The sequence below is a fragment of the Hemicordylus capensis genome, chromosome 6, assembly GCF_027244095.1.
Source record: "Hemicordylus capensis ecotype Gifberg chromosome 6, rHemCap1.1.pri, whole genome shotgun sequence".
NCBI lineage: Eukaryota > Metazoa > Chordata > Lepidosauria > Squamata > Cordylidae > Hemicordylus > Hemicordylus capensis.
This window is the reverse complement of record NC_069662.1, coordinates 107,282,481-107,295,219: the sequence shown is the minus strand read 5'-3', so window position 1 is coordinate 107,295,219 and position 12,739 is coordinate 107,282,481. Positions and strand designations below refer to the sequence as shown.

At 45.0% G+C, this 12,739-nt stretch overlaps 1 protein-coding gene across 13 annotated transcripts in view; it reads right to left on the bottom strand.

Annotated features, from left to right (window-relative positions):
- Positions 1–12,739, bottom strand: part of SLC4A7 (solute carrier family 4 member 7) — a 134,059-nt gene that overhangs the window by 17,464 nt on the left and 103,856 nt on the right. For all 13 annotated transcript variants that reach the window (XM_053263322.1, XM_053263327.1, XM_053263325.1 and 10 more), the window contains one exon: positions 8,298–8,411. In XM_053263322.1, the coding sequence (XP_053119297.1) occupies positions 8,298–8,411 (114 nt within the window). The remainder of the gene's footprint in view (positions 1–8,297; positions 8,412–12,739) is intronic.

Genomic DNA, 12,739 nt, shown 5'->3' with positions numbered 1-12,739 from the left:
ATTTCTTGGGCTGAACTTCTTTACCACTGCTGTGTGAGCGTTTTAATGTTTCTCCTCACACCCCTCAACAGGGTTGTGGCCCAAAGCTCTGAGACTGGAGAAGAAAATAATTAGCCTAAATAAGAAAACAAGGTTTTCTCAAAGATGGAGACAGGACAAGTGCTACAGAGAATTAAGAAGTCATAAGACCATAGGAACATAGGAAGCTGACTTATACTGAGTCAGACCATTGGTCCATCTAGCTCAGTATTGTCTACACAGACTGGCAGCAGCTTCTCCAAGGTTGCAGGCAGGAGTCTCTCTCAGCCCTATCCTGGAGATGCCAGAGAGGGAACTTGGAACCTTCTGCATGCAAGCATGCAGTTGCTCTTCCCAGAGTGGCCCCATCCATTGAGGGGAATATCTTACAGCACTCACACATGTCTCCCATTCAAATGCAAACCAGGGTGGACCCTGCTTAGCAAAGGAGACAATTCATACTTGCTATCACAAGACCAGCTCCCCTTCCATGATTTTGAGTTGTGGCCCAGATTTTGAGCTGTAGCCTTTCAAAATGAAAGCCATGGAATCAGCAGGGTCTTACACCCAGAGCACCCTGTTAGAGAAGATGACAAACAAGCCTCAGACAGTGCATATGATAAAGCCACTGGATAATCTGCTTATCGGTGAGTGATTCTATATTCATAAATTTAAGAAAAACAGCATGCAAAGGACATGTGGGAAACTCTGAAGAAACTGTATGAAAGAAAGTCAGCTGTCTCCAAGGTGCATCAAGTTATAAAGTTGTATAATAAGAATCTAAATGAGGGAGAACATCTGTCTAAGCATGGAAATGAGATGTTGGCAACTTCATGACAACTGCAAGCACATGTAGCAATTTTGCCTGATACTGTTCAGGTTGGATTGTTATTGAATAGTCTTTCTGAGCATTTTGAGCCTATTGCAAATTTATTGGAAACCAAAGATTGTTTGAGTTTGGAGTTTGCATAAATTGAAGTCTTCCAAGCAGTTTATAATAAAGGCAATGGGAAGCAACTAAAATGAAGAAAATACTTTTTTTATTTATCCTTTTGATAAATTTTTAAAGAGTTTTGTCTGTGGAAGTCCCAGGCATATGAAGGCTCAATGTTTTCAGAACTAAAAAGGAGGCAATATCGCATTTCACGAGGAATGAGTCACCTAAGCATACAAAGAAAAATGCATATTTGTCTAACATAAAACATATGTTGCTAATACAGAGAAGTCGTTAAGAGCTTGTTCTTCAAAATGTAATGCTGGAATTTATATTGATTCAGGTGCAACCAGCAATTTGATTAAAGAAAGAGAAACAAATAAGGACACAAATAAGGGAAGCAGATGTTTGCTGAAGGCTGAGGTTCTGCAAGGCTACACTGCAAACTGCAAGAAGGAGAAACAGTTAAATATGATTGGGGATGCATTGTTTGTGCCAATGGAGGCTCCTCATTTGAGGCAAAGGGGGCATTGTTCCCCTCCTTGTCAACCCCCCATTCTCTCACCAAACATACCAACACTTCCTCGATCTTTCTCTGTGTCTCTAACTCAAATATTGCTCTTGCATTTCTACTGCTTGTCAGTAAATAGCCCTGGCTGTTGGTCTTTTTCCTTTGTAAAGCTATTTCCTCCCTCTTGGGGTGTTCAGTGGTATCCGTTGCCCCCAAATGAAGTAATAATACTGAGTCACTACCCAAATTCCATATTTAGAGTCCCAGCACCAATCAGGATCTACCTTTTTCTCCCCACCCCCCCACAACCCACCAAGAATGGGCAAGGCTAGTCCTGCCTCCAACTAATCAGAATAGCTTACAGGCACCTATTCTGACCAACAGCCAGCAGACTGCCTGCCAGCCAGCGCAGTCATATGATTTCCCAGGGTCCTTCTAGGCAGGCTGAGCAGACTCTCCAGAGATCTGTGTGCAAAATGGGTAAGTAAACAACTTTACAGATGGAGGAAACAATGGGCTGGTTCTTTTCAACTAAGGGTTGGACCCACCTATGGTTACCCCATCTCCTTTCCCTCCCCTCTGCGCTCCCCCCCAGCCCCAAGAGGCAGCCGGCGCTGGTTTGTACCCACACTTGAGTCCAGTCTGAGGTCAGTTATATCTGCTACAGAGAAGTTATGAAGTGAAATTCAAAGGAAAACATTCTTTTATCACACAAAGGTGAGTTACTTCTTTGTTTTTATTTTTAAAAAATTCTATAGCACCCAAAACTTGCATCTCCGGGCTTACTTATGAAAGGAACTTTGCAAGAGAGTGGCCTATTTGAAGTGGATTGTATAAATGAAGAGGTTGAAATTTCAAAGCAATGTTCACATCAAAAATGCTGGAATTATGACTGCTACTTATTTACAAAACAGACTGCCTACTAAAGTTCTAAATACAACGCCATTTCAATTGTGGCATGGAAAGAAGTCTAATATGGAGCTAAGTGAGCAAAGAGGCACCATTTTCAAAGTGGTGATTTTCTTTATTGAGCAGGGAGAGCGCAACTGCACAGCAACCCCAGAACATCATCCCTCCAGTAGTAGTTTTGCTGGTGTCTATCTTATATTTCTTTTTAGATTGTGAGCCCTTTGGAGACAGGGATCCATCTTTATTTATTTATATTTCTCTATGTAAACCACTTTGGGAACTTTTGTTGAAAAGCAGTATATAAATATTCATAATCGTAGTAATTAGAGGTTTTGGCTCAAAAACATTTACCTATGTGCCAAAGTCTAAAGAACCAATTTCAACTACAAGTGAGGAAGAAATATTGATCGGCTATGCACCAGGATGTAAAGGGCATATAACACTTGATCTTGCCACAGAAATGGTAAAAAATGTGTAATGCAGTGTATTTTAATTAAAAAGAAAAGCCAACTGCTGATGAAATACTAGATATTAAACTGGACATTCAGAAACAAAAGGAGCCGGGACAAGAAAAATCCGAGAACGTTGAAAATATTGTGCCAACTAACTATCGTGAGCAAAATGGGGGGGGGGGGGAGGGACAGGCTGCTCACCTGTAACTGGTGATCTGGTAGTGATCCTTTGACAATCATTAATAATGGGTTCTGCGCCTGTGTGGAACTCTCGGCGTGGAGTACCACAGCTCCTCGTGGTGCTTCTGCCCCATGTGACCATGTAGCTGCTATTTAAGGTGGGAGGAATGCCACTCCCTCAGTTCCTGGACAACTGCCAGAGCAGACGACCATCCCTGTGGTGTTACAGGTAAGTTTTTTATAACAGAGACTTAAACTACTGTAGTGCGGAGGTTCAGGTGGGTCTAATGGATGTCAACAGACCACTACCAGATCATCAGTTACAGGTGGGCATCCTGTATCTGGATCATGACCTGTTTGGCTCCATTAGTAATGGGTGTTTAGCTAGCTATGTTGGAGGAGGGAACAGTAGTTATTTCAACACCCTTTTAAGCACCTCTCACCCTAACTTTGCCTCCACTGCAGATCACAAATCTATAGCACAATGTCTTACAAAAGGCAGTTCTGTTGACCAGGTAGCCACTTTACAGTTATCTTTGAAGGGTATGCAATATAAATGGGCAGCTGAAGTTGCAGAGGCCTTGGTAGAATGCACCCTTATGGACCTTGGGGGCTCTATTTTTTGAAGCTTGTAAGTTAGCAGAATAAGCTTGACCAGCCAATGGGATAAATGCTGTCTAGCTACGCAGTGGCCTTTCACTTTACCTTTTTAAGTAATGAAGAGTCTGTCTTGCAAACAGATTTTGTCATCAGAAGAGTAGTGCCTTCCTGATGTCTAGAGATTGAAGTGCTCTTTCTCTAGATGGGTGGAAGGATTTTGGTAGAAATGTTTTGGTAAATCAGGACATTCCAACACTGTCCCAAATTATAAGGAAATCAGACACTATCTTAGGAAGGAAAGTATTGTCAGTTCGCATCAGGACTTTTCTGCATAAAATCTCATGAACCATTTGTCTATTCGTAGAGCTGTCATTTCACTCACCCTGTGGCAGTGGTGATTACTAACAAGAAGGCAGTCTTCAGGGTGACTAACTTTAGATTTGCTGTCGCCATTGGTTCAAATGGTGATTCAGTCAAAGAAGAACCAAGGAGATACTCCACTGTTCTACTGATCGTCTGATATGTTAGTGAGGCCTTTTAAGAAACCTTTGGAGCTAGGATGGGAAGAGACTCTATCCTGACCTGGATGTTTCACTGATAGCACCACCAGGTACACTCTGGTGGATATGTTAGACGGGCCTTCTGATTTTAGGATTGTCAAGTAGAGAAGCACCTGTCTGACCGATGCTGACAGTGCATTGAAACCTTCAGAGGCTGTGTAGCATCTAAACCTTTTCCACTTACCCACATAGTTCTTATGAGTGGATGGGTTTTTTTGATTTAGCATAATCTTGTTTGGAAGCCTATCCACCATGCTGTCAACATTAGGGTGGCTATGCTGGGGTGCAGCAACTGACCTTTCTCCCATGACAGAAGATCTTGGTAATGTGGGAACCTTTTGTATCTGTGTCAGGACAGTCCAAGTACCAGTAGAAACCAAGACTGCCTTGGTCACCATGGTGTCACCAGAATGCAAGTTACTTGATGAAGCAGCAGCTTCACCACCACTCGGCTTATGAGTGGAAGTGGAGAGTACGTGTACAATAGATCCTTGGTCCAATCCAATTGGAATACATCTCCTAGAGACTGTGAATCATGTCCTGCTCTGGAGCAGAAGCTCCTGCATTTGGCATTTTGTGTGGTCACAAACACATCTATTTGTGACCATTTCCAGGATCTGAATATTGGATGTAGATATTTGTAGTCTATCTCCCACTCGTGTTGTTCTGAGCATGAGAAGGTGCGACTCAGGCTGTTGGCTATCATATTGTCTGTCCCCTTTATGTGTACTGCTTGAGGATAGACGTGATTGTGAATGCACCAGTACCAGAGTTGGATGCTGAAAGCACAAATGGATCTTGAGACTGTTTCCCCCTGCTGGTTGAGATAAGCAATTGCAGTGGTGTTGTCTGGCTGGACTTGCACTATTTGGTCTCTTAGCATTGGTAAAAAGGCTTTCATGGACAGAAAAACTGCTAGGAGCTCCAAAAAGCTGAGATGAAGCTGCTTCTGGTGGTAGGTCCATTGCCCTGGACCTTGTTGCCATTGCAGTGTCCTTCCCAACCCATTAAAGAAGCATCCATTGTTATCCATACCGTAGGAGACCATGTTTGGAATGAGACAACCTGTAGGAGGTTTTCTGATGTCCACTATCACAAAGAGTGAATGATTTCGGGAGGAACTGTTAACCTTAGCAGCAGAGGGCTGTCCAAATTTTGGCGAAAGACCGAGAGGAACCACAGTTGTGGTTTCCTCATTTTCAGTCATGTATAATAGACACAGGAGGCCATCAGGCCCAGGAGAAGCTGAATCTGCCATGCACACTGAATTGGCTGCTTTTTGAAATCTTGGATCAGGTCACTGATGGTCTGGAACCTTTCCTGAGGTATGTATGCCATTCCTTCTTGAGTATCTAGAATTGCTCCTATATAGGCTATGGACTTCACTGGATCTAGGTGGGATTTCTTCCAGTTTACTTCTATGCCCAGCTTTTGGAGAAGTTGTTACAGATACGATATTTGAGAAAGTAACTCTCCTTTGTCCCTGAATGCTAGAAGCCAGTCATCCAGGAATAGGAAGATAAGCACTCCCCCGGTCCTTAGATGAGCATTATCACCATCATGCACTTTGTAAAGACGCTTAGCGTTGTGCTCAGGCTGAAGGGCAGTACCTTGTACTGAAATATGCCCACAGTAAACCTCAGGAATTACCTGTCAACTTCTCTAATTCCAATGTGAAAGTAAGCATCTTTTAGGTCAAGGGTTGCCAGCCACCGATCCTGATGAAAGAACAGTAATACGTCCTGCAACGCTGTCATACGATACTTCCTCACACGGATGAATTTGTTCAGATGTCTTAAATCCATTATTGGACTTATTCCTCCTCCCTGTTTGGTGATTTGGAAGTAGTGGGAGTAAAAGCCTTCCCGCCTTTGTGCCCATCACACAGAGACTATGACCTGTTTTGCTAACAACTCCTTTACCTCTTCCCGCAGAGCTGGTATCACCCTTGTGAAGCAAACACCCCTGAAGTTTGGTCTCTTCTTGAATTCTAAGGAATAACTTGCTGATACTATCTGGAGGACCCAACCATCTGATGTTATGTGTTGCCATGCAGGGGCATGGCTTGCCAGTTTGATGGATCTGGCAGTATATGATGATGTTATTGGTGCCATTGAGATGGCACTGGCGTTGGCATTTATCTACAGTGCCATAGAGATGATATTGGTGTCCACTTAAGTGTGGTTGAGGCTAAGTATCATCAGTTTGGGTGATGGACTGGTCCATGCCTCTGTTCTAGGGCCTCCACTTGCTTAGTGCATTGGCCTTGATTGCTCTTATTCTTGTTCTGATACAGGTGTTTATTGTAAGGTTGATGGGGCTTTTTGTAGTCTCTCCTTTCCTGTTTATTATCTGACCTTGGTCTGGAGTAAGTCTTGTACGTTGATGTGTAAGATGTTACACACACGTGGGCAAGTCACATCAGCTCTATGTCCACAGATGGAAAAATGAAGCTTTCAAAGAAAAGAACACGATACCTACTGTGAAAAATGGAGGAGGCTCAGTTATGTTTTGGGGCTGCTTTGTTGCGTCTGGCACGGGGTGCCTTGAGTCTGTGCAGGGAACAATGAAATATCAAGACTATCAAGACATTCTGAAGCGAAACGTACTGCTCAGTGTCAGAAAGCTCTGTCTCAGTCGCAGGTCATGGATCCTCCAACAGGATAATGATCCAAAATACACAGCTAAAAGCACCCAAGAATGGCTAAGAACAAAACATCGGACTATGAAGTGGCCTTCTCTGAGCCCTGGTTTGAATCCTATCGAACATCTATGGAAAGAATAGAAGCATACAGTCTGCAGAAGCCACCCTTCAAACCTGACACAGCTGGAGCAGTTTGCTCAGGAAGAGTTGGCCAAACTACCTGTTGACAGGTGCAGAAGTCTCATTGAGAGCTACAGGAATCACTGGTTTGCAGTGATTGCCTCTACAGGTTGTGCAACAAAATATTAGGTTAAGGGTCCCATCATTTTTGTCCATGCCATTTTCATTTGCTAACTTGGCAATGAGGCACTTTTTAATGTGGTGATTCTCTTTATTTAGCAGGGGGAGAGTAACTGGCCCTATCCACCCCTAGCACAGTACTTCCAGTGACTGTTGATCCATCTTATTTATTTATTATTTCTCTGTGTAAACCGCCCTAAGCCATTTTTTTGGAAGGGTGGTACAGAAATCGAAATGAATGAATGAATGAATGAACGAACGAATGAAAATCTGTTATTATTTGAAATATTCTGTTGCATCAAAACTCTAAAGCAAAGTCTGATTTTTGTTAAATGTGGAACAAACAATAATGGGTAGCACTTTTGTTTCAAGTTATTTCAGAGACAATTGTGTGTTTCGTGGAGGGGTACCAACACATTTGTCCACGTATGTATGTAATGTCTTAACCCAGCCTAACAGTTTGATACTCTGCATGTTTGCTTACAAATAAGCCCACTTAGTTTAATGGGGTTTATTCCACAGATGTGGAGGACTGTAGGAATGTGCACAAACCTGTACGGCATTCTAGTCTTAGAACGCCAAAAAGGTTTGGAACCCCTGCGTTCAAACTGGTTCGAACACAGGGACGGCTTTAAGGATGGGGTAGGGTGAACTTACCCTCCCCGCTACACTTCCACTTCCAGCACTCTGTGGATAAATAGTCCAGCGGGGCGGCAGCGTACCTCCTTGCCATCCCGTTGTTTCCCTGACCAGAAGTGACTAGGAGTGTTGTGCACGCATCCAGTCATGGAAACAGGGTGGCAAGGAGGTATACTGCTACCCTGCCCAACTATTTATCCACAGAGCAACGGAGGAGGAAATGCTGCGGGGTGGGGGGGTAAGTGCACCCTCCCCTGTCCTTATAGCCACCCCCACCACACCTTTGGCTCAAACAGAGTTGGTTCCGTTCACATCCCTAGTGGACTGTACAGTAAGAAGAGTAGCAAGAGGAACTAGTGTGCATACATGCATGTACAGTAGGGGGAAATACACTGAAGGATCAAGTAAAGGTGATAATTCAAGATAACAATATGCACTCTGGCAACAGGCAACAATCATCTAAGACATCTAATAAGACTTCTTAAATTGAACAGTATTACCAACTGTATTTAAAGTACATGTTTTTAAGTCTTAAAAAATGAGTTCTTACTTCAAACTTTTCAGGGACTTGAAGTTTAGGAGAAGGAACTCCCACAAGGTAATCAATGAGAACCATGATCACTATTGTCAAAAATACAGCAAAGTCGCTAATTGTAGAACGCACCTAAAAAAGAAAGAAGTTGTTAGAAGTGGTGGTTTTCTTCTTTTGCAAATATTTTTATTTAACTTCATATATTTATATACTGCCCAAAACTTTCATCTCTGGGCAGTTTACAGAAATGGTGTGAACAGACCAATTTTTGCGGTTTCAGATTCAGACCGAATTCAAACCAAAGGTCTACAAACCAGTTTGGTCTAACCGACCAGCTGACCCAATCAATTTGATCGAACCAAGTACCTGTTTTCATGATCCGAGGGGCTATGCTTGTAAAGGGGAATCTGGTGAAGGGAATCTGGTGAAGGGAATCTGGTGAAGGGAATCTGGTGAAGGGAATCTGGTGAAGGGAATCTGGTGAAGGGAATCTGGTGAAGGGAATCCTGCCTTTAAAAGGCTTCCAAGGAAGGCATCTTTCCAAGTAGTGCTTATTGATCTAGCAGCAGCAGCTCCTAGAAACCCCAGCACTCCTCCCAGCAGCCCGGTTCCAGCCTCCACACACAAATGTGTATGGTCACACAAATGGCCTCTGCACATGTGTGGAAGTCATGCAAATGACCTCCATGCATCCGCAGAATGCGGAACCACACCAACGCTGCCAGACAGGTGAGCTGCTGGGGGGAGCACCGGCGTTTGCAGGAGCCTCCACTGCCGAATTGCTAAGAACCTACATTTTAAGAGATGCCCTCTCACCACCACTACCCCAACTGCCATTAGAAACCTCTTAAAGGCAGACATTTAGCTAAGGGGACAAGTCATGCTTGCTACCACAAGACCAGCTCTCCTCTCCTAAAGAGTGGTACATAGGAAGCTGCCATTTACAGAGTCAGACCATAGGTCCATCTAGCTCAGTATTGTCTACACCAGGAATTCTCAACATTGGGTCTCCAGATGTTATTGGACTTCAACTCCCATAATCCCCAACCAAAGACCACTGGGGCTGGGGATTATGGGAGCTGAAGTCCAATACCATCTGGGGACCTAATGTTGAGAATCCCTGGTCTACACAGACCAGCAGCAGCTTCTCCAAGGTTGCAGGCAGGAATCTCTCTCAGGCCTATCTTGGAGATGCCAGGGAGGGAACTTGGAACCCTCTGCTCTTCCTAGAGCAGCTCCATTCCCTAAGGGGAATATCTTAACAGTGCTCACACATCAAGTCTTCCATTCATATGCAACCAGGGCAGACCCTGCTTAGAGGGCAGACCCTGCTTAGGGGGCAAGTCACGCTTGCTACCACAAGACCAGCTTTGATCATGGACCAAACGGCCTCTCTTGGAGACCGGTTCAGTTTGTGAGAGAACAGATGAATCGGCCTGGTTCATACACACCCCTAGTTTACAATAAAAGTAAATTTTAAATTACACAATTTAAAATTTAACACAATGTTAAAATTCATGAGTGATTAAAAATCTGAATGAATAAATATTTATAGGGTAATGAATATATGCAAAGCAAGGGGTGAATAATCCAATAATTATTCATTCTTATGCAGTTTCAAAGGATTTAGAGATTTTCAGACCATGTGCGGTGCTTTAACAGATCTGCAGTCATTAACAGTGATGGGGACACAGCACCACTGATTCATCAGAAATATCATTGTGACAGCTAGCAGAGGCATAGGTACAATTGAATAAAGCTGTGGAAGACAAATGTCCCTGGGTGTGGGCCCACTAATTGAGTAACAGTTTGCTCTCCCTCTCACGATTATCAGAGAAGATGAGGGGGCAGGGCCCATTTTGGAGTTTTTGTCCCAAGGTGCACTCCAACCTTGCTATACCTGTGACTATCAATGAGCTCACCATAACTTCTTGTGCATTCATATTTCACTAGCTGAATCAGCACAGAACATCTGTGCGGTAGTTTACTAAGTTTGGGGGGTTTAGCTGGGATAATTCGTCTAGCTGATCCTCCCTTTGTAACTGTACATTGTAGCTACACCGTGTTCCCCTCTTCCCCCCACACCCCTCGCCCTTCCCCCCCACACACCTACCTCCCCCCCTCGCCCCGCTCACCCCCCCACACACACCTACCTCCCCCCTCGCCCCGCTCACCCCCCCCACACACACCTACCTCCCCCCTCGCCCCGCTCACCCCCCCACACACACACCTACCTCCCCCCTCGCCCCCCCACACACCTACCTCCCCCCTCGCCCCGCTCACCCCCCCACACACACACACACCTACCTCCCCCCTCGCCCCGCTCACCCCCACACACACACACCTACCTCGCCCCGCTCACCCCCCCACACACACCTACCTCCCCCTCGCCCCGCTCACCCCCCCCACACACACCTACCTCCCCCTCGCCCCGCTCACCCCCCCCACACACACCTACCTCCCCCCTCGCCCCGCTCACCCCCCCCACACACACCTACCTCCCCCCTCACCCCGCTCACCCCCCGCACACACACCTACCTCCCCCCTCACCCCGCTCACCCCCCCACACACACCTACCTCCCCCCTCGCCCCGCTCACCCCCCCCACACCCCTACCTCCCCCCTCGCCCCGCTCACCCCCCCCACACCCCTACCTCCCCCCTCGCCCCGCTCACCCCCCCCACACCCCTACCTCCCCCCTCGCCCCGCTCACCCCCACACACACACCCCTACCTCCCCCCCTCGCCCCGCTCACCCCCCCACACACACCCCTACCTCCCCCCCTCGCACCGCTCACCCCCCCCACACACACACCTACCTCCCCCCCTCGCCCTGCTCACCCCCACACACACCCCTACCTCTCCCCCTCGCCCTGTTTACTGCCCTGTATCTGATTTCAAGAGTAATTCATTCAAAATTCGTAATTCTTCCAGAAGGAATGCAACATTAAAGCAAAGTTAACAGGACACCTTAAAAAGAAAAAAGTGGCTTATTGTCAAGTAACAGTAGCTTGACAATCTTACTCTCCAACATGGCAACAAATAATGAAAATAACCTATTAATGAAAAGAGCTTAGTTAGCAACGATGATCAAGCAGATGCCGACACTGCGGTATGGTGCATCAGTTGAACGAGCAATGCCACACAAGTAACATCTGGAGTTGTTCAGTAAAACCTTTCTAAGCAGTTTAATGAATATATATTAGTGAAAATGCTGTAATGAAGAATGTTACCTTCTGGGGCAGATAATTCCAAAAATGACAAGGGTTCTGAATTTACAAGGCATGGGGGTGGGGGGGGGACAGCTTAGGTACTCATGTAATGCTGGTGTCACTTGAGGAGGCTGAGGAGGCTGCTCTTTTTGAGGGAGTATTCTTCAGGGAGTGCAGAATTGATATGTTTTGGATCAGTTGTGCAAACATGTTGTGGAAAAAACTTATGGTGACAGCTGCTTAAAGGCTGTTACTGATGTAATACAACACCGTTCTTTAACAAAGATTTTGCAACTATTCCAAAATCTAGGTGCAGAAGAGAGTTCAATTAGTCACAGTTAACACTGATCAGACACATGCTTGTCTGTGGTAAAGAGAAGCAGGGATTCGCCTTTATGTGAGGGAGGGAGAGTTGGGAGTATGTGTTCCTGTAACGCCTCCTTATATCTCAGCTCTGGCTAATGACCTACATAAAGTTATATTTACCATTGGTCCTTAAAATAAAATCATATTGGGTATTGTGGCAATCTCTCCCTTTGAAAATATTCTTTTTTGGCAGCAAATTTAAAATCAACCCCACAGTAAGAGTTGAATAGTGTCCCACCAAAGGACTGTTCCAAAGCTTTCTAAAAATATATATGTCAGGTTCTACTACCTCCCACGGACTTGACTGCCCTGCTGAGAAAAAAGGCACCTTTTTAAAGTGGTGATTCTCTTTATTTGGCAGGGAGAGAGTAACTAGCCCTATCCGTCCCCAGCACAGCATCCCTCCAGTGGCTATTGCTGGTGTCTGTCTTATGTTTCTTTTTTTTTTTAGATTGTGAGCCCTTTAAGGAGCCCTTTTAAAATCAATCTATCCATGAATCCATCCATCCTGCTTTGGGAACTTTTGTTGAAAAGTGATATATAAACATCTGTTGTATTCGTATTCAACAACATTTGTGTGTAAATGGGCTTGTTTACATGCATTTAGGGTAGGCATTACTGCAGTTGCCAGAGAGGAAGCAAGCAGCACTAGACTACTTCTGTACTGGCTTCAGGCTTGTAGCCCTGCAAGCACCTTGCAGCAAATGTGCTGTGTTTATTCCCGATTTCTGCTAAACTACTCTTGATTATGTAGCGACCTTTGATCCCTTCCAAAATTACGTTTGAACCACTAATATCAGAATACATGCCATTTCAAACAGTGTCTTCAATGTTACAGTTTTATCACCAAGGCGTTTTCCCCCTTCGTTTTTTCTGCTAAAATC